The sequence below is a fragment of the Aplysia californica genome, unplaced genomic scaffold (genome assembly GCF_000002075.1).
Source record: "Aplysia californica isolate F4 #8 unplaced genomic scaffold, AplCal3.0 scaffold00143, whole genome shotgun sequence".
NCBI classification, from domain to species: domain Eukaryota; kingdom Metazoa; phylum Mollusca; class Gastropoda; order Aplysiida; family Aplysiidae; genus Aplysia; species Aplysia californica.
In genome coordinates, this window is record NW_004797413.1 from 102,951 (window position 1) to 123,674 (window position 20,724).

Consider the following 20,724-nt stretch of genomic DNA (forward strand, 5'->3'; position numbering starts at 1 on the left):
TCTCTCTCTCTCTCTCTCTCTCTTTCTCCCCACTGCCTTTTTATTAGCTAAAAAAGGTTAAAATGATCGGCGCGCATAGTGCAATCAGTCAAATAAAGGTTTTAGACATCATTTCATAACCACCCCGATTGGTTCTAAGTGTGGAAATTACAATACAGTTAGGCTAAGTGTGATAGCTCGATTAAAAACCATCAAATATTTTGTGAAAACTATTAACTTACTACGACGGAAATGAAGTCAATATTCGTGTTCAGCACATCAATATGCAGGCTAGTAAAAAATGGACACGTATAAATTACTATAATATTAATGCTATCGTGTGTGAGACGGGAGGGAAAGTAAAAGAATACCTATATTTTTCTAGTTGATCTGACAGGCCGACATCTTTATTTACAATTAATGTCAGAGTACTGAGGTAAAATATAGCCTAAAATCAATACCGTATGCCTATATATATATATATATATATATCAATATGTATCATGCCGTATTCAGATAAGGAATGCTAATGTTGTAATGATAGAAATTAAAACCAAGCCTACCCTTTGAAATTTCTTCATTGATCACAGCTTACCAGGTGATAGAGCTGTTCCGCTTTGAGCTTACTGTGAATTCTGACGCATTATGTATGGGCCTACTTTCTGACTTCTCAACTTTTCCTGTGCATTTGCTTTTTTGTGTTGTTAAGTACGGTCGGCCTACTTATCCTTACAGATACAATTTACAATACATTTTTTTCGTGCCAACCCTAAAATGAGCAAAACGTATTGGCTTGCATAAAAACTGCGTCGCACGAACCTTCTGTCTTCTTTGATTTTCTGTTTCAGATCAAAGTAAAAACTCAACACATCCTGTTATGGATCGCCTCAGTCTTCTGGATCGTGTTGCTGTGATTACAGGTTCAGATTATTGTTTTGTTAAGATTATCTTCACCTTATTCCGATTAGTAATAGTGAAATCAGTCCAATCTTTTAAAATTTGTTCTGGAATGAAGTTGATGCAGGCGACAGATTATGAGTTTGAGGTACATTGTTCTTTGTGTACCTTTTTGTGCAATCATGAAAAATTAATCAAGCGAAGCTCACACATATTACAGAGATTTCTTACAATTATTATTGTCCCCTCATTATTTTTCTTAGATGGCTGTGCTTTTGTGGAAATAATTCAACAATTTCATAGATTTAGTAAATATTTTCCGGAAATATGCAGCCAACATTTTTTTTTTTTTGTTGGTAGCTTTTTTTGTTGTTGTTGTTGTTGCATTATATTTGTGCTTATTATGTATTAGGCAGTTACTCGCTCCTAAAATGCATCTTATCTTTTCTTCAGGAAGTAGCTCGGGGATTGGAGAAGCCGCTGCCAGACTTTTGTCTAAGCGAGGTGCAAAAATTACAATTCATGGACGCAATAAAGAGAAGCTGGAAGGAGTGAAGCAAATGCTTTTGCAGAATGGATCTTCACCAGATGAGGTCAGCTTTGAATACCAGCTGTACAGTCTATCAGACACATAGTGAAATCGGTGTGACATTGAAATCTATTCATTATGTATGGATTTTGCTGTGTATGCCAACATGTTTTGAATACAAAGAATATAAGGTTTCAATTTAGTTAAAGGTTTTTTTCCGCGCTACGACGGTCTAGTGAAAGTCCCATATCTGATCAGCCGCGGTCTCCTGACATCTAAGTGGGTAGGGGTTGAGCGCTCAGGCTCGCAGCCGTAAGGTCATGGGTTCGAATCCCGTCAGGAGCCCGACCTTGTGTCCTTTGAAAAGGCCCTTTACACAAATTTCCCTCACTTCACTCAGGTGGGAGTGGGTACCCAGCTATTGACAATGAAAGATCTTGTCAGTTTATTGGTGCTGGCGCGCTTAATCAGCTGCTTGCACTGTATGCTTCCCGGGAAGCTGAGAATGTTTCTTTGTGTTCTATGGTCTGCTGGGGTAATAATATAGTGTAAACCGCATAGAGCTTGCTGTCAAGAGGGGATATGCGCTGTGCAAATGCTAATTATCATTAGTGTATTACAGTGTTAGTCCCTTCTGACTGACCAAAGTAAATACAGTGCTGGGGCATTTACTCGTCTATCAAAAATGGTGGTACATGTATTTACAATTGAGGTGTGAGCGGGCGGATGGGTTGCTTTGTTTTGCAGTGCCGTTAATAAAGAACCTTGCGGTGGTAAAGATTACGATTGACAAGTGTAGCGACAGCTATTGTGACCAGACAGAAGTATTTTCAAGAAGTCAGTGAGGCCAGACCCCAAGCGGATCAACCTCCTACAATTTACCTTCCCCCAGCCTCTGGTTTCTCTCCCTCCCACCCCCACCCCACTCCGTAAGAAAAACAACCATACTGTATGTGGGGGTAATCCATGCACTCAACTCATAGAGCAAAGAAACATGTCAGACAATGTTATGAGATTTTGATACGAAGCTATACGTTTTATCTCAAAGGCCAGGATGTTTTTCAGAACAGCTTTTAGTAAACAAATTATAACGACTGTGTTTTTCATTCTTTGTACAAATTAACTTTTGGGATGATGAAATTCTGGCCACAAGTTGTTTTGATGTCTCGTGGAACAAGAAATACAAATTGTGCCAGACACAAATATTTTCACAACAAAAGATTTAGACCACAGATATTTCATGAATTGTATAGAAAAGGATAAAAAGAAATTGATTGTTAGTCCTTTTTATCTGCTATACTCTCATGTTCATGATGTGAGGCATCGTGGTGAAATCAGGCGCTCGTCAAAATAGTGAAATCGAAGAAACCGGCTTCTCCCCCTCTGGTTTGGCGATTTTTATCGGATTTGTATCAAATTTTACTGGGGGAAACTTTGATTAAAGGCACAAAAATGTAATTGCTCACTTTCCAAAGCTTCTCTAGCTTTGAAGTCAACGGACTTTGGCGCCATTTTCTTGTTTATTTTACCTCTAAAACCAGGCGACCCAACTCTTTCAATCTCAAATATCTCAACTTCTATGCAAAATAAAGGAGTATTTTTTTTCATGGAAAGCAAGACAATTTGTTTCTGGTCTGCTTTCAGTTTTAATATGCTACCTTCTCTTTTGTAGGTGCACACAGTGACAGGTGATATTACAGATCCGGCTGTTCGAGAAAAACTAGTTAAAGAGACTGTTCAAAAGTTTGGCTGCATAGATATTTTGGTGAGTATGACTGCTGATACATTTTCTTTTTACATATTATGCTGGTCAAGTGACACAATTCATTACTTCAAATGGAGGTAATCAGATAGATAGATAGATAGATAGATAGATAGATAGATAGATAGATAGATAGATAGATCCTTCGCTTCGTCTATAATTGGCTAATTTTCTACGAAAATCTTTTTTTTAAATCCTACTCTGCCAGTCTGGAGACACAGCCGTGACCAATCTGACGGGGCAACAAACAAAAAAAGAGTTAATCAACGTTACTATTTTGATGTTGCTGCTGAAGTGAGATGCTCTTCACGCCCAACATGATAATATGTAGGTCATTTCGAAGTTGGAGTGCTTGGTTCTCCCATCGAAACATTGGGCTGTGAGAAAGTAGTGCTGGAATAGCAAGAGAAACTGCAATTCACGTCCCGCTTGTTTCTGAGTCTGAAAATGTGATGCAGCTGACCATGACCATTGCTGAAAGTATAAGGAGAGCATAAGGCTTCACCGGTTAAGCAGACAGGCAGTTTTGAGGAAGACCTTTGTTTGTACACATTTCTTTCATGTTAAGATATCTTCTCAGGTAGCACTTCAATTTTTTCCTTTTATTCATTTGTCATTTCTAAAAAAGTATTTTGGTGCCAATTCTGAAGAGAGAGTTAAAAACAATTTCATGCTTTGGGGATTATCTAGAGCTTACCTAAGTATTTTTGAACTGTTTTGTGTTTGAGCATGTTTGTGTTTGAGCATGTTGTGACAACAAACTGTTGTACAGTATAACACGGATAGGTCGAATACTGAAGACTCGAAATTATCCCTATTCCATCCCAGTGATTACCAGCTCAGAAAGATAATTGATTTCACACATTCATGTATGTACATTTGTTGTGTTCTACTTTTCTATTTCTGGCAGCAAACTGAGCATTTAGACAGCCTCTGCCGTATTACTCTTTCCAAGAGCATAAAAGGCTGCCGATATGTATTATTAAATTAAAAAGTATCCCTTTCCTAATTCTTATTCTTGGATTTCTTGAAACATAAACAGAATGACTTTTATTTGGCTCTTAGGATTTATTTCTACCCCACTTCCCCTATTCAATGGAAGCAATATGAAATACAGTATAACACGAACGGCTCGAATTTGTTGGGACCAGCCACGGTAGTTCGAGAGATCCGTAGTTCGAGGGATATCTTACAAATATAAAAAAGAAAGAAAAAATAACGGGACCTCAAGCACAGTTCGACAGATGCGTGATTTCGAGTCTTCTGTGTTGGACCTATCCATGTTATAATGTATTTCTTGTCATTTGATACAGGGTAAGTTCTCTAATTTATTCATCTTAATTGTTACTTTAATTATATATCAGCAATGTGTAGACTTGCAATTTTAGTCGATATTGTGGATATCTATACTGTTATTGTTGTACAACAAGATTGTTTCTTTTTTTATAAGGTTAACAATGCAGGTGGTGGTAGCCAGCCAGGCTTCCTTCGTGATATCACCGAAAACCAAATGGACTTTGCTTTTAACGTGTATCTGAAAGCGCCAGTTCTTCTGTCAAAATTATGCTTACCATATTTGGTAAAACGTAAAGGTAATTCGCGTTTTGTATTTTCTATGCAGCTAATCTCTAAATACTTTAATAGTCTTTGGGGTTACATACTGTTTTATTATTACACTCTGCATGAAACAAATTCAACAATCTGGGAAACGGAACAAGTGTTAAGACAAAAATGCATTGAAATTTAAAGATCGGTACTGGGATTAGCAATGAAATTGAAGGTACAATAGGGTTTTGTTGTGTTGTTGTTTGTTTTGTTTTTTTGGGGGGGGGGGTTTACCTTAATGCAAAGTTGCTGAAAGCTACCTAATTGCTCATGAGCATGGGTATCATATTGCCGTGCATATATAATTATAATGTTTGTGATGAATGAGCCACAATCTGTTTCATGTGTTCACAATAAATAGTGCTTAGAGTTTGGAGCAGAATTATAATTATGGCTTATATTTTTGCTGTAAAATATATCTTTGCTTTCTTTTTTTCCATTTGCAGGAAATATAGTTAATGTTTCTGGAATCACTGCAACAGAAGTGGTAAAAGCTTTTTACAATTTCTAAATATTTCAAATAATCAAATTACGTATTGTTGACCTGGGAATTGTTTTCAAAGTTAACAATCAGTCTTTTGATGGGATTTCTTCGTTTGTACTTTGTTAAAATGTATTGAGAGAAACAGGGACTCGTAAGATTGTTTTTATTTTAATGTGCAACTTTATGGAGGCTACTACTCCCCAATCTTCCTCTTTTCACAATTTACCTGGAAAATCTAGTAATTTACTTGCATGTATAATAGATTGTGTTCAGAGTTCGAAGATAAAGGCTATACTTGTTTTCTTTACTTCAGTAGTTCATAATAATGAATACAGTCAGTCGCTTAAAATGTGAACATATTGTCTTTGAGTTGAAATCTCTACATTTGTGGTCTGGAATAATATTTTTACAAATTTCTTGTTCTTTGATGCTGATATGTCAGCTTCTATATGTCATTTTTATCATCGCTGCTCAGACAGATGGAAAATGCCCTCAGTCAGTGAATCTTCGTTACTCTCTTTGTATGTCTTCTATGTTCTTTAAGCAGTATGCATCACATAAATGCACACAATTCATCAGGAAGGCTATCTGTATGTGCTGCACTACTGGAATGAGTTATTGTATGGATACTCTTACTTACTCTCTCCCAGTACCGTCAGGTACACAAGGCGGAGTGCAGTTGACGCCACGCTTGCCGGTCCCTGGCCACGTTCTCCAATTTCGGCAAATCCAGGCCCTGGGTGATTGCCTCATCCCGTATTGTGACTCTTAAGCTTCCAGTTGGTTTTCCTCTTTTTCTTTTTCCAGTTGGTTTCCAATGTCATGTCTGATAGGGCAATCTTGTCTTCGTCATTGTATGGATGCCCTTCCTTAATTGTACATTCAAGCGCGCTCACTGATTGTTGTACTGTTTGTTTATTTTCTTTCTTTTTTTCCATACCACAGTGGCCAGGTGCATTCCCCTACAGTAGCTTTGCAAAAGTTGGCCTAGATAACTTCACTAAATTTGCTGCAGCAGGTGAGTTGAAAATCTGTGTTACTGAGGGACCAGACAGACTAAGAGTTTATTTTTCCCTTTTTCAAAATAGCTCAGACATAGTCGAGGTTTTTTAAACTCGGGGCTCTGACTATGTATGATTAGCTTTGGTGCTTGGCATCTTATCACTTTCACAAAACCAAAAATTGAAGGAGATACCAGTCCTCAGCTTGATTGTTTTTGGGTACCATGTGGTATTTGTCACAGCATCATTCTAGCAACAGGGAGACGTGTTTATACATGTTAACTATATCGATGTGGATACTGAATACCAATTGTGAACTCGATATTGTTTGATAAAAGTTACCCCTGAATGAGGGCAAAGAGTCATTTCAATGAATCTTAGGTCCCCTGGGGTACTGATGTACACCACAGTTTTATGAATTCCAGGTCTTGTAGTTTATCAATTAAAGCACTCACGTCATATGACGACTAGCATTCAATCAGCCGTGTGGAACATCTTTGTCTGTAACTTACATCGGAGATTAACGTTTTGTTTTTTATTCAGGTTTAACACGGATGGTAGATCATTATACTTTTTGTTTTATTAAGTAAATCAATGCCGCAATCATGTGATCTTGCATTTGTTTGGTGGTTGTCCTTTGTTGTTGTTGTTGTTGTTGTTGTTGGGTTTTCTTGGGGGGGGGGGGGGTTGTTGTTGTTTTTTTGTTGCTGTTTGGTTTTTTTGGGGGGTGGGGTTTTGTTTGTTGTTGCTATTAGTTTTTGTGTGTTTTTTGTGTTTGTTTGTTTGTTTTGGGGGGAGGGGGTTGGGGCGTTGTTTTGTTTATTTTTTGTTAAGTTTTTTAGGGGGCGGGGTGGGCGTCAGAAGAGAAATTGGCATGAAAAAACGATCCAGGTTTCATCAATGGACAAGGAGGTGGCTCGTTGCTTTGTTTTTCAATATTCAAAAATCAGGAGTCATGAAATATTGGCTTATTGCCAGCTGACTAGTATTGCAAAATGTGTTATTTAATATGAACTACAAGGCTGTATCAAAAAGAAAATTAAGTAAATCAAAAGTGAAGTATCGAGCCTAACTGCATTCAGAGAGATACATTTCTTTGTTTTAAATGTCATGAGCTTTGTTTTCTGTCTAGATATAGTATAAAATAAGCCAATGCCTTTCGATTTTATTCAGTGTTTCCTACTGATGTCATTGCATATATTGCTTTACATTTATATATTACTTTGGGTTTTGTTTCATCTTTCTGTAACAAATATTCTTGTAACTGCAACTGCCACGTGCGTGTTTGAAATGTGAAGAACAATTCAGTGTAGCAGGAAAGCTGATTTCCCTCAACATTCTTGTGTTTAAATTGTTAATGGAATTTATAAGGAAACATTTTGTAATTGTGCACTTTTCTAAGCTCAATCCTATAATTCTAAAGTTGCTAGACCATCTTTATATCATTTATTCATTTGATAAGTCATTCTGTTTGCCTTTCAGTGAAAAACATATTAAACATAGTATTTGCTGTCAGTTGCTGAATTATGATCGCGTGTGTGTTCATTGCGATATAATTGATATGGTTGAGGATCAATCAGGCTAACCACAATGTAGCACGTTTTAAACATTTTGAAAGCCCCCCCCCCCCCAAAGAAATGGCCTACTCCACCCCACTTCACCCTAAAGGACCGGTGCACGTCTGGTTATGCAACGTCTGCCAGACGTACACTGCCACTCACTAAGGTGAAGAGAAGGGTAAAGGTAGTCAAATTCAGGCTTGCATTTGGGTTCAGTGTGATAATACATGACTGCCTTCTATTTCAGAATTTGGTCGAGCTGGTGTGCGTGTCAATTGCGTCAGGTGAGCTAGCTCAGTGTGCCTGCTAATCTTGTGAGTTTCTCAAGAAAACATACGAGATGTATGTGTCATGATACGGCAGAATCAGGCGCTTGTCAATTTTTTGGTTTATGGAGTTATTGGTATAATCGTAAAGCTTGTTATAATTATCTGCCTTGCTTTTGCTGAAAAAAAGTACCCATGTACATAGAATAGAGGTTGAGATATTTGCAATTGAAATAGGTGGGGGATCGCCTGGTTTCAGAGGCAAAATTAGCAAGAAAATGGCTGCCAAAGTAAGCATGTGTGTTCTCCAAAACTACAAATTTACATTTTATATGCTGTGTGTTTTTAAATGGACATAAAAGACGAGGAGCCAAAAAAATGGATGAAAATTACCCAATGGGTGGAAAAATATCGGTTTCTTCGACTTCATTGTTTTGAGGCGCACCTAGTTTCATCACAATACTGCACATATTATTTCTATCAAAAGTGTAAAGTTTGGAAACCTCATTTTGCTTTTTTTTGCCATAGAATATTTTGACTGGAACAGATGTACCTTGTTGTGCTGATTTATCCTTCTTTCCTCTTTCTTAACTCCCCCCCCCCCCCCCCCCTCATACCCCCTCATACTGAAAAAAAAAATTTATTTATTTATTTATTCATTTACCTTCGTCCACGGCTCAAGTTTTTTTCTCTTCCCAGAAGAATCATACTTAATTAACCTCCAAGTGAGAAATAGACGAAACGCTTTTCCGCCTTCTGGTTCTTGTCTCTTCCAACACTTTAGAGTTTCCCATATTTATATTTGAGCTCTTAAACAACTTGCAAATTGACGCTATGGCGAACTATCTGGGTCTCTGAATGGGAATACAAAAATAATAACTTGTGTACAATTAGGTCTGACTTCAGATACAAATGCAACTTTACACTGTGTCCCTTTTTTTAAAGCATCCCTTCCAATCAGTCTGCAATATTGAAAATGACACGACAAAGACCTTCAAGTCATCAACTTGCATGGTATCGGCCTGCTAGAGCTAAGTAGGAATCAGATCTTATATTCGTCTCGCTTTGACAACTCCAAACAAGTTTGTGCCAATATTTACCTTAATTTGGAACAAACACTGTAAACACAGGTGGCAGGCATACATTGTACCTCCTCCTATGGTGTCTTCCTTTACCCAAATGTTTCCATTCTGACGGGTTGGACTTTCGTTTTCAAATATCATGTTAGTCCAATCTTGCTTTGCTAAATGCTACTGTTCTCAGTTTGACTTTAAATTGTGTTCCTACCTGAGGATATAGCATGCCTTTCTACTGCCAAAAGTTGATTGGTATAATAAGCTCACTAACTGTACAAGGCATAGTTTGTTTATGGTGCAGACAGCTTCTTTAGTGAATGTGAATGACAGCTGATGTGCTCAAGAGTAGCATATTTTGGTGGATATATCATAATGTATGGGTCCTGGAAGCAGTTGAACCCAACAACTCACCCTCATATATAATATGAAAACCTCTTTATAATGCCAACCTCAGTATTATTTAATTTTTTGTGAGGATCTTTAAAAGATTTACTAGGATGAAATTCAGAATAATAAATATATTTTAACTTTCACAATTTTCCATAAAAACTTTGCACGAAAGGTAAACAATTTAATGTTACATTTAATATTATTGTTTCAGGCCTGGTGTAGTTGTGACTCCGGCTTTCAATGCCGCTTTTCCTGACAATAGTGTTCGTAAGCAAGTAAGATTTTCTCTTCTTTTCATGCTCTAAAGCAAAACTGAATGTACTAACATGGTGAGCCATCACATTACATTCAAAGATTATTCCATAAGACATTTTTAAACATGTTCGGTCTCTGCTTATAATCAGGCCTGTCGAGAGAGGGGGTCAGGGGGGGGGCAATGCCCCCGGGGCCCGGGAGTTTGGGGGCCCGCAAGCACTGGGAAAAGAGAGAGAGAAAAAAGAGAGAGAGAAAGAGAGAGAAAGAGAGAGAGAGAGAGAGAGAGAGAGAGAGAGAGAGAGAGAGAGAGACAGAGAGAGACAGAGAGAGAGAGAGAGAGAGAGAGAGAGAGAGAACCGTACAAAGCTTTGAAATGAAATATATTTTGGCTGCAAGTTGAGCTGTATATCTGACAACTTCACAGAACTTTGGTAGTGCTTTCTTGGACTTCTGGAATTGATTGGCCATTACGATCCTCTCCTTGCAGAGCATCTTACTAAAGTTGAAAAATCACAAAAATAAAAAAAAGCGCCTACAAGTTCACTATCTATCACCAGAAAGTTAGAATGAATTCATTCAATGTTGTGCATCTAAAGTGACAGACGTGATTTTGAATGAAAAAGCGGAAACGAAATATTACTCCACTATCGTTGATGCAACACCAGACTCTTCACTCGTCGAACAAACTGTTTTTATTTTGCGTTATGTTCTTTGTTTTTGTAAAGTGTTTTACGGCGCTCGCAACTGCATAAGGTCATATGAGCGCGCGGGACACACCTAATATTTTCAGTTGGTAGGAAATTTGGAATTTTGCCCGGGTGGCAGCCGAAGCCTACTCTAATCGATTTTAGACCTCCAAGGGATCTTTAACGTGCGCAACTTGCACACGGGCCCTCCGAGATTTTTCGCCCTTGCTCGAGAAGACTAGGTGTAGATCTTTCCTACCAGAAGATCAGGGATGTGGCTGAAAGACAGTAGTAAGAAGAAGCGAAGGAGTAGCAGTAGAAAGGCTGCAGAAAGAATCAGGAGCCCAGAGGAAGGGGCAAAGGAGGTGAGGGGGTGGGGGCAGAAAGAAGAGACGAAAGCAGACGACAGAACATTGCTAGAGAGCAGGAAATGAGGTGAAAGGAGACAAATTTAGAGAAGAAAATTTTTCGGTCGCTACCCGAGTTCGAACCCGGGACCTTTTGAATGAGAGGCCAACACCTTCACCTCTAAGCCACGAGAGCCCCTTGCGTTATGTTCACTTGGACAGTGATACAAATGTCTACAAAGTAGAAGAGAGATTCCTGAAATGTTTAGATTGTAACAAGAAAACAGGAGAAGACATCGCTAAAATTATCCTTGATACACTGAATGAAAAAAACCATTCAAATTACAGACTGCCGAGGCCAAGGCTACGACAACGGTAGCAACATTTGTGGTCTGTATAATGGTGCACAGGCTCACATTTTAAGACAGTGTTCACTTGCCACATACTCTCCCTGTGGCTGTCAGAGTTTGAATTTGTGTGGTAATGGTGTGCATTCTGCAGAAAGCTGTTCAGCAGTCATAACTTTCTTTGGAGTTGTACAGAAGCTGTATAACATTCTAGCTCCAGTCCACAAAGGTGAGAAATTTTGAAGCAAAATATTCCCAGCTCTTTGCACAGTATGTCTCAGACACGTTGGTCAGCACGCGTTGACAGTCTCAGGCCTTTTGCGGTTCACATTGGGGGACTGAGGAAAGCTGCTCAAACTGTTCTTCAAATGAACCTAACCCCAGAAAAACGTTCAGGTTTGATTGGTATTCTTAAGTACGTTGCAGGATTTGAAAGTGTGATAATGGTATCTGTTTGGCTCAAAATCCTCAAAGCAAACGATCACAGAAAGAGAGCACTTCAAGCACGAGATGCGACTCTTGACGTTGAGGTGGCAAATATCAATAGTCTGATTAAAGATCTGAATAGCTTACGGGATGAATGGGACGCAGTCTTGAGTGAGTCCAAATTAGTAGCAGATAACTATGAGATTGAGCATTCATTTGCCGAAACAGCAAAACGACAAAAGAAAGGAAGCTTTTTGCAGACGAGACAGAAGATGTAACAGACTACCAAAATCCCGAGAACAAAAATTCAAACATGAAGTTTTTTATGTCCTCATTGACTGCCTTCTTGGAAATTTGACAAGGTATAATGCTGTGATAAAAACTGGATTCGTTATTAAGCGTTTTGTGGAAATATGTTCAAGAGGAATACGGCGTTATTCGTGATCTTGCAAACAAATTGCACACGGAATACATGTATATGCAGTAGATGCACCAGCCGACCTTGTGCAAGAGTTGAAACATTTGAAAGTGATTCATCCAGCGCACATTGGAGAAAATGTCCTGCCGCCTCTTCAGTTGCTGAACAGACCTCATTCCCTGAAACTGGATGCTTTGTTTCCAAACGTTGTTATCATGTTGAGAATCTTCTGCACCTTGCCTGTCACATTCACAGTTGCGCAAGCTGAACGTTCCTTCAGTACCCTTTCTCGGGTGAAAAACATTTTGCGGTCCACAATACATCAAGACAGACTCACAAGTAGTAGAATTTTGGCCATAAAGGCCAGTCCAGCGCGAAAATTGGAATACGAACCAATAATTGACAGTTTTGCTAGAGCTAAATGCCGTAAGGCTCCGTTGTTGTAAGAAAAAAAAGTATGCTACATTACAATTTATTTTAATTTCAGTCATTGGTTTATTCATCTTACCTTCATTTTTATCTACCCGATAAATCATAAAAATTTTCAGTTGCCAACACCCAGCACTTGATGGAGGGGGACAAGACAAAGGAGGCTGGGGTATGTGTGCGAGGGGGGGGGGGGGGAAAGGGGAATTAGCTTTTATACAAACATCTCTTTCGCAAAATGCATTTCCAAGGGTAGTGAAGATGTATGTGTGTGTGTGTGTGTGTGTGTTTTTGCCCGTGTGTGTGTGTGTGTGTGTGTGTGTGTGTGTGTGTGTGTGTGTGTGTGTGTGTGTGTGTGTGTGTGTGTGTGTGTAAGAGACATTAAGGAGAGAGAGAGAGAGAGAGAGAGAGAGAGAGAGAGAGAGAGAGAGAGAGAGAGAGAGAGAGAGAGAGAGCGTATGTTGGTATGTAATAGATATGCTACAGTAGAGTGATTATATATGCCTCTGCCTATGTACATTGTATTTGTTGGGTTATTAAATTGCAGGTGATGGCGGGTGAGGCCGGGGGGGGGGGCGAAGGTGGTTGCTACCCCTGGGCCCGACCTGGCTCTCGACGGCCCTGCTTATAATATAAGCTTATACTGTTAGCAGTATTGATCTTGTTTGTTTTCAGATATTTGAAGCTAAAATAATATTTATTAAACATTTTGGTTGTTGTTCTCTCGAGTTACGATGAAGATATATTATATATATATAATGTGCGTGCTATGATAAAGGAGTCGTTACATCTGAGACGACTTGCTTTCCTCACCTTACTAGAATCCTGGACTAATGGTCAGTTGATAAATTGGGTTTTATCTAAGGCTTATTCTTATAGTGACACCTCAAACCCTATGGTAGCTGGGATGGGAAGAACAAACTAAAAGGTATTGTGTGCTAGCAAGTAATACAACATGGAAGTTGAAAATTGAAGAAGAATTATTATATTTATAAAAGCTTTCACACCTTGGAAAATGCTTAATGTTGCTTCCTGAAAGGAATCAATGTGCCGGGAGGAAAATAATATAATATACATGTACACACAGGCAGCGATGGAGGGGATTTGAGAAGCCCAGCACTGGATCGACAACAACAACAACAACAACAACAGCAACAACAACAACAACAACAACAACAATAACAACAATAGCAACAATAACAGCAACAACAACAACAACAACAACAATAACAACAATAGCAACAATAACAGCAACAACAACAACAACAACAACAACAACAACAACAACAGAGGCCCAGCCGGTGGGATCAATGGTCACTTGTCCAGTCGGCAAGCAGTGTTATGTGGAGTGAATGGCCAACTGGTTACTGTACTACCCTTGAGATCCAGTTGGAGAATAAAGAGGAAATTATAGTGAATAATTTCCTTTGACAGCTGTTCAATGTAACCGTTTACCGATTGGCTATATCTCTCTTCTCATTCATTCCTTTCAGTTTCTCTCTTCTTGTGCAAAAAGAACCCTGCTGGGTTTCAATGGGGCACCAGAGGACGTAGCAGAAATTATTGCATTCTATGCATCTGATGCTGCAAAGTTTCTCACTGGCGACTTTACCTGTGCTGATGGAGGAAGATACATCAACTGTAATCAATGGGGAAACAATGCCGCAGCCAAGCTATGATGATTTTCGTTCATAGTCATTGTTAATATGAGTGCTGCAATACACCATAAGTTGTTAACAAAGCTATGCTCATGTTTTACAAAGATTGGGTTTTTTAAGATATTGGTGCCGCCATTGAAAATTTTGATAATATTTTCTTGCTTTCAACGAGTATTAGCTTTTTATTAGTTTTCTATCATTGTGAAGATACAGTTTTATCTCTGACAGCGAAGAGTAGTGAGAATTACTCGTGTACAAGTATGACCCAGAGGCACTTAACGAACGCATGTTTGCAGACGATCTGGCAATGATAAATAAACAAGACACGACAACAGGAGCATATTAACCAAGTAACGAGAGCTGCGAAAAATATGACATGAAGATCAGTGTTAGCAAGACCGAGGTCATGACAGTTTGCAGGAGACCAAACAAAATGGATATCGATATCAATGGATCCCAACTGAAACATACTAGTGATTCCAAAAAACCTGGGCAGTTTTTAAAATATGTAAGAAGAGTGGTAAACAAGACAAGACGAGACAAGATCAAAAATGAAGTCGTGAGAGACATGGTAGGATCAACACCATTCCTACCAAACATTGAGAAACAGAGGATCAAGTGGTTCGGACACCTCACACGGATGCCTTCAAACCAACCCGCTCTGAGAGCATACAACACCAGGTATTCTTGCTGGAGAGCCAGAGGAAGACCAAGACGACGCTAGTGCGAATCTGTGGCAGACACCCTCAGAGTCCACGGGAGGTCCCTCCTACAGTCCACTCGCCTTGCTACTGACAGAGGCTGTGTGTCTCCGCGCACCCACCGGTACAAGCGGAAGAAAGAAAGTAAAAAAGTAAAGTAAAGATATGACTAATGTTGAAGAAAAATAAAAGTAATTCACCTTTGTCCGCATCCCCTTCTTCGTCATCATCAACATCATCATAATTATTATAATCAAAGTCACCATTATCATCATCATTATTTTCTCAATGTCCCTAGTTTGTCACATGAGGTCAAAATTAACGCTTTCCATGGTTTTTAACACTGAGCTTTGCATTACTTGCTGTGCTTCTATACCTGCACTTCCAAAGATATATTACAGTTTATACAAGTTCCGTGCAAAATTTAACATTGCTTTCAAAACTGTTTTAGTGTTTTGTTCTCGAACATTGTTGTTGAAACTGTTACAGGGGCATAACAAGATTATTTTTGTGGCCACTTCTCATGCGCAGTAAACCTCTCATCTAACAAGTACGTCAGATTCAACCTCTTGATTCGTTGTATTTGAGGTTTCTATAACAGCGTTGCAAATGAGTTACAAATTGACACTGTGCATATCATTTTTTTAAATCATTTTCAGTTGTGTTTCCTTGATTTACTTCAGTGTATCGTCCGTGTCATTTATTCTTCACTCTTGCCACTTCTCGGTCTGCTGTGTACCGGTACTCAATATGCCTCTTATAGCAGCAAAGCATTTCACTTGTACAAATAGTCAAAGATGCAATTTTCTTGAATGATGTTTGTTGAAATATGTGCAATGGTTACATTTGTTATGCCATGAAAGTAATTTTAAACTGTATATTGTATAACGATCAGTTTTGGTTTAAGAAACTGACCAGCTTACTGCCTACTACAAGTTTTATGGACAACATTTAATCTCCTTGGAATTAAAAATAAATATATACAGACTTCTTCAAACCTATGTTTTTCTTGTTTTCTGTATTCCTTTTAGACTGTTCATATGCTTGGCTGAGGTCCTGGTCATGAGTTTTCTCGTATGATGCTCCCCTTCTAGTATTTCATAGCTTCTCATAATGTTAATCTTATGATGGCGTCAGAAGTCAGAAGAATCTGAGCTAGAACCCTAGATCCTTCATCACCAGCTTGATAAGAATATGAAGTTAATGTCGATTCTGTAAAATCAAATGGCAATATACAGTCAAACCTTTTAGACCGCTCCTGTTTTACCGCCAGCCCTGCTTAACGCTTGGTTTTGCCAATTTAGGAAAAAGAATGCCTATACTATACAAACATGGTAGTTGCGTCTTCACACCATCATTTGCCAACTGTTTGAATTGTACTGCCCTTATCAAACTAATGTCTATTTGCCCCGCCATACCGCCTAGGGTTGGATCCTGCTCGTCATATTTGAGAGTGGCGATTCGCGATTCAGTCGGCTTCAATGAATCGCGAGTACGCGAGCGCTCGTGGAGCTGTGGCGGAACACTGACTGAAACGGAACAGTGTCATATCAACGCCTCTGGGCGAGCTCGAGTCTCACTCTTGTTGTTCCGCCATCCTCTCAGCCCCACACCCTTTGTTGCGCTGCTCTATCCACTGATCTCAATTAGTGACCCCCATAAATACCCCCCCCCCCCAACCCCATGATTCGCTAAAACAATGGCCCCATAAAATTCCTTGTCTATTGGTTGGACCCCGTTCATTTTGTTTTAATAGGGGGGTTGGACTATACCATCTTTTGTAAAATAAGGGGAGCCATACTAAGTGTTCCGTTCCGTTCTTGCGCTCGTGACTCGACTCACGACTCAGCAGTAGGTTAAACAAGCCACAAAGTAGTGACAGTGACAGGGGAGTGAATCGGGAATCGTTTGGCCATACTGTTCCGCGTTCCGCTGAAGTGAATCGTGAATCGCGTTCCGCAGGAAAGAGTGGCGATTCAGTTCCGTTCTCGCGCTCATGACCCAGCCCTAATACCGCCCCCCAACGAACAGACTGCCAGGAATACACACCACGCATGGTGCACGGCACCCACTCTGACTGCTTGGTAACCTCTCTCACACAACACTTCTATCTGCAAGCAAAATATCTGACGTTCCCAGATATCAGAACGATGGCCCCAAAACTGGTAGGTACCTGCAATATTTTATTTTTGTGATGACTCGCGCTTAACTTGGCTTAAGTGTGGTGACAGGTCTGAAGTAGATCGAGGACTGACGGGCATCGGGTTTTCAAAATAGAATTAACATTTTAAAAATACATTTTCAAAACTATGTCTTCAGGAACCTTGACATTATTGCCTAGCTTCTGATCCGACAGAAATTTTTAATTTGAATTAACGACATCTTTACTTCAGCTGGGTTTGAATTTGTACACACTCACACACACACACACACACACACACACACACACACACACACACACACACACACACACACACACACACACACACACACACATACACACACACATACACACATATACACACATACACACACTTACATACACATACATACACAGAGAGAGAGAGAGAGAGAGAGAGAGAGAGAGAGAGAGAGAGAGAGAGAGAGAGAGAGAGAGAGAGAGAGAGACTCTGAATACATATACATGTACTTGTAAATCACCATCAAAAACACAACATTTTTCAAACACATCTCACATTAGAATCATTATCCTTGACTTAAAGCAGTCGAAACAATTTAACAGTGGAACCCCGTTAAACCACCAGCCCTACTATTTTGACATCTTCGTGCTTGTCCCAATGGTGGGGGCGGTATAATGAAGTTCAACTTTAATATGCAGTCAGTTACAGGCACGTTGCTTGCAATACAGTCGAACCTGCTCTAACGGTACCACAATACTATAATACAACCACCTGTACAGAAGGCCACTTCCCATTAATTCCTTCCTGGTGTAGCTTCTTTTTAAAAAAAATAGAGACACTGTTTCAGACGTCTACCTGTCTGAGATAACCATTATTCTCCTTGACAGTGGGTAAAGCTACTTCGGTTTAACTCATTTTCACTCTATGCTTAACACCTGGGTAATATTATATATTATGCACAGCCTTCCCAGAGCAGGACAGTGAACGTTAAGAGCTATAAACGTAATAGATGTACCAACCATAGCGTACTAGACTAGATCTAGTACACTATGATATCAACAGCTGTGGTATTCATGAAACGAGTGTTACATACTCCTGTCCTGAATACCATTTTTAAAAGTTACGGTTTTTTTCCCTTGGGCTGGAAAATGTCAGGTTCTATTATGTGTATGTATTTTTATGCATATTTCTCTGATGAATGTGGGCCTTCGCGTTCAAATAAAATAAATACACTGGAGTCCACGTAATTAAACTGAAATCTGCAGGCCTTCAGGATTTTCTTCGGTTAGTTCTGCTTTCGGTTAAGAGACGGTTGCACTTAAACTACTTAAAGCGATGATTGTCCACAGTGAGAGTTTGTAATGCATTGCTTGCGGCTGATTCCAGTTTTTGAAAGCCCCCCCCCCCCTCCCCCTCACCCCCCCCCACCACCACCAACAACAACAACAACAACAACAACAACAACAACAACAACAACAACTATAACACCCCCCCTCCCTAGTGTGCCTCTTTTAGTAACTGCAGTCTGGGCAACAGGGCATTTTTATCTGGGCCCCTATATGCGCATTGTGCTTTTCTCTTCGACGATGTCAGCCTGTCTAATCACACGTACACAACAGACGAAATATTTATCAGAACCCTGGACTGTCTAGAGAAGTGAGAAAGCCCAATGCTATTGACGTCATGAAATACTTCACATAATATGCCTTCACGTTATCGTGTGCAAGGCGTTATTGTGAACTATTTTTACAGGGACAATAGGTCATGACCAATCGAAGTTGGCGGTATAGCGGGGCTGGCAGTATAACAGAGTTCTAATGTTGCCCTCTGCTGAACAGCTCCGACTGCCCAGTGACAAAGAACTGATTCTGTCATTATTAGGTGAAGGACAATATTAATATTACTGAGTTATCTTCATTCATCCAAAATGATGAGATGGCCTTCAGTCTCCTTCCATGTGACCATCGCTAGACTACTTCGAACAATATTTCTGTGACCCCTGATCAGAGACCTAATACATAACTAGATCTTTATCAATGCTCCAAATCATCTTTGTCCTTGTCTATCAGTGCCGTTGTTATTTGAGAAAGCTCAAGAGAGTTAACAAAACAACTGTTGAAGAAAATATACATTTCATATACCTGTACTTACCTCAAAACGGCGATATTTCATTAATAACACACTGTGAACTGGCATCGGGTTGCTTCCTTATAAAGGAAAGGGGTGCTGGTGTTAACAAAAGTAAATTTTCAAATCGTGTAAAGAGTTTCTCCCATTCTTATGAGATGTTCAAAGGCCGGCAGAAAGAGATGCCAGCAGTTGCCTCTTTCTGCAGCACATCTTTTAAGTTACCGGTAATAAACTGTCTCGCTGTCTGGCAGCTGTGTGGGTGGCAGGTTTTCATTTCTCTGTGGATTGCTCCAGTGCTCTTGTCAATCCTGACGATTGCCTTATTCTTCTTCCAGTGGAAGACAGCAAAAAGAAAAGAAAAGAAAAGGAGAAAAAAAACGAAAATAAATTCCCCATCCATCCTTCCATCCATCCACCAATCCACCCACCCACCCATCCATCCATACATCCATCCATCCATCTATCCATCCAACCAACCACCAATCCACCCATCTGTCCCAATCTATATTCCTTCTCTAACCTATTGGTTCAACCATCTTTTGTCTTTATATTTATTGCTTGAAACACTTACCAACTCCTGCAAAGCATTCTTTTAGGTACCGGGTATTTGTTGCTGGAGGTATTGTTGTTGTTGATGGAAAAAAAAAATCCTATCTAATGACAAAAAATTGATATATTAATAACAAATCCAAGACAACGCCCTGTCGTTCTATGGTCTATGGGGAGTAAGCAAGTTAAAAGGAAGTTGCCTTCTTGAAAATTGAGTTGCGTCCCCTGGTCTGAAACAAACAAAGTACTATCGAACTATGCTGCTTCCTCACCAGACGTTCTTTTTTCAACAGCCTTCACTCACAACTTACAACTAGAGCTAAGCTTAGCTCATCAATACCAGTTAATGAAACTGCGTTTGTATCTCGTTTGATAATTATTACAGGTTAGTCATGATAATTCACAGGTCCACAATAACTTTAACTTAACAGAGATCCAACACGAACACCAATAACAGTTATTAATGACATCGACGAGTTCGACTACGAAGACTATAAAGGCTTAACAACTTGCAAGATTGTAAAACAACTGAAGACTTAACAAGTGCAGTAACATTTCCAACAGATGATCTAGAATCTAGTAGATCTAGAAACTACTCAACGGCAAACTGGACTATAATATAACAAGTATTCCAACAGTGGCAACTGAATTGATGCCATAAAAATAAAAATAAACAAAAGCATTAGATTCTACATCTAGATCTATACTTTTTTTTCAGTTTGACACACGGTTATTTAAAATAAACAAAAGTATTAGAACCCATACTTTTTTTGGGGTTTGACACACGGTTATTTAATTCTATTTTTCTCAACTATAAGCTGGATCTACATTTTCATTTAGATCTAGATCTCTAGGTCTACTAGATCTAACGAAAGGTAGATTCTCTCAAGATCAGAGTGTGGACTGCTTTTCATGCTTTTATGTAGCCTATTCATTTAGCTTTTCATATACATGACCTATAAAATAAGAACAATGTTCCATGGTAGACCCACATTTTTAGGGAATATTGGGGTAGAGGACATTTCATCCTTATTTTTGTTTATCGTAGTCTGTGTGTGTGTGTGTGTGTGTGTGTGTGTGTGTGTGTGTGTG

At 39.3% G+C, this 20,724-nt stretch overlaps 1 protein-coding gene across 1 annotated transcript; it reads left to right on the top strand.

Annotated features, from left to right (window-relative positions):
* The first annotated feature begins 1,289 nt into the window (after positions 1-1,289).
* On the top strand, positions 1,290-14,132 carry LOC101858707 (uncharacterized oxidoreductase MexAM1_META1p0182-like). The gene is made up of 8 exons (XM_035969384.1): positions 1,290-1,469; positions 3,078-3,170; positions 6,202-6,274; positions 8,064-8,100; positions 9,760-9,823; positions 11,301-11,412; positions 12,576-12,625; positions 13,947-14,132. Exons 1-8 carry the CDS (start codon positions 1,308-1,310, stop codon positions 14,130-14,132), a joined length of 777 nt encoding a protein of 258 aa, XP_035825277.1. The 5' UTR covers positions 1,290-1,307.
* Positions 14,133-20,724: the final 6,592 nt, after the last annotated feature.

Excerpts from the sequence above, each read along its gene's own strand:
- LOC101858707 (XM_035969384.1), top strand. The coding sequence starts at position 1,308 with ATGCATCTTATCTTTTCTTCAGGAAGTAGCTCGGGGATTGGAGAAGCC. Across the intron at positions 8,101-9,759 it reads GTGCGTGTCAATTGCGTCAG|GCCTGGTGTAGTTGTGACTC; the intron begins GTGAGCTAGCTC and ends TTATTGTTTCAG. Across the intron at positions 11,413-12,575 it reads TCTAGCTCCAGTCCACAAAG|TTGCCAACACCCAGCACTTG; the intron begins GTGAGAAATTTT and ends AAAAATTTTCAG.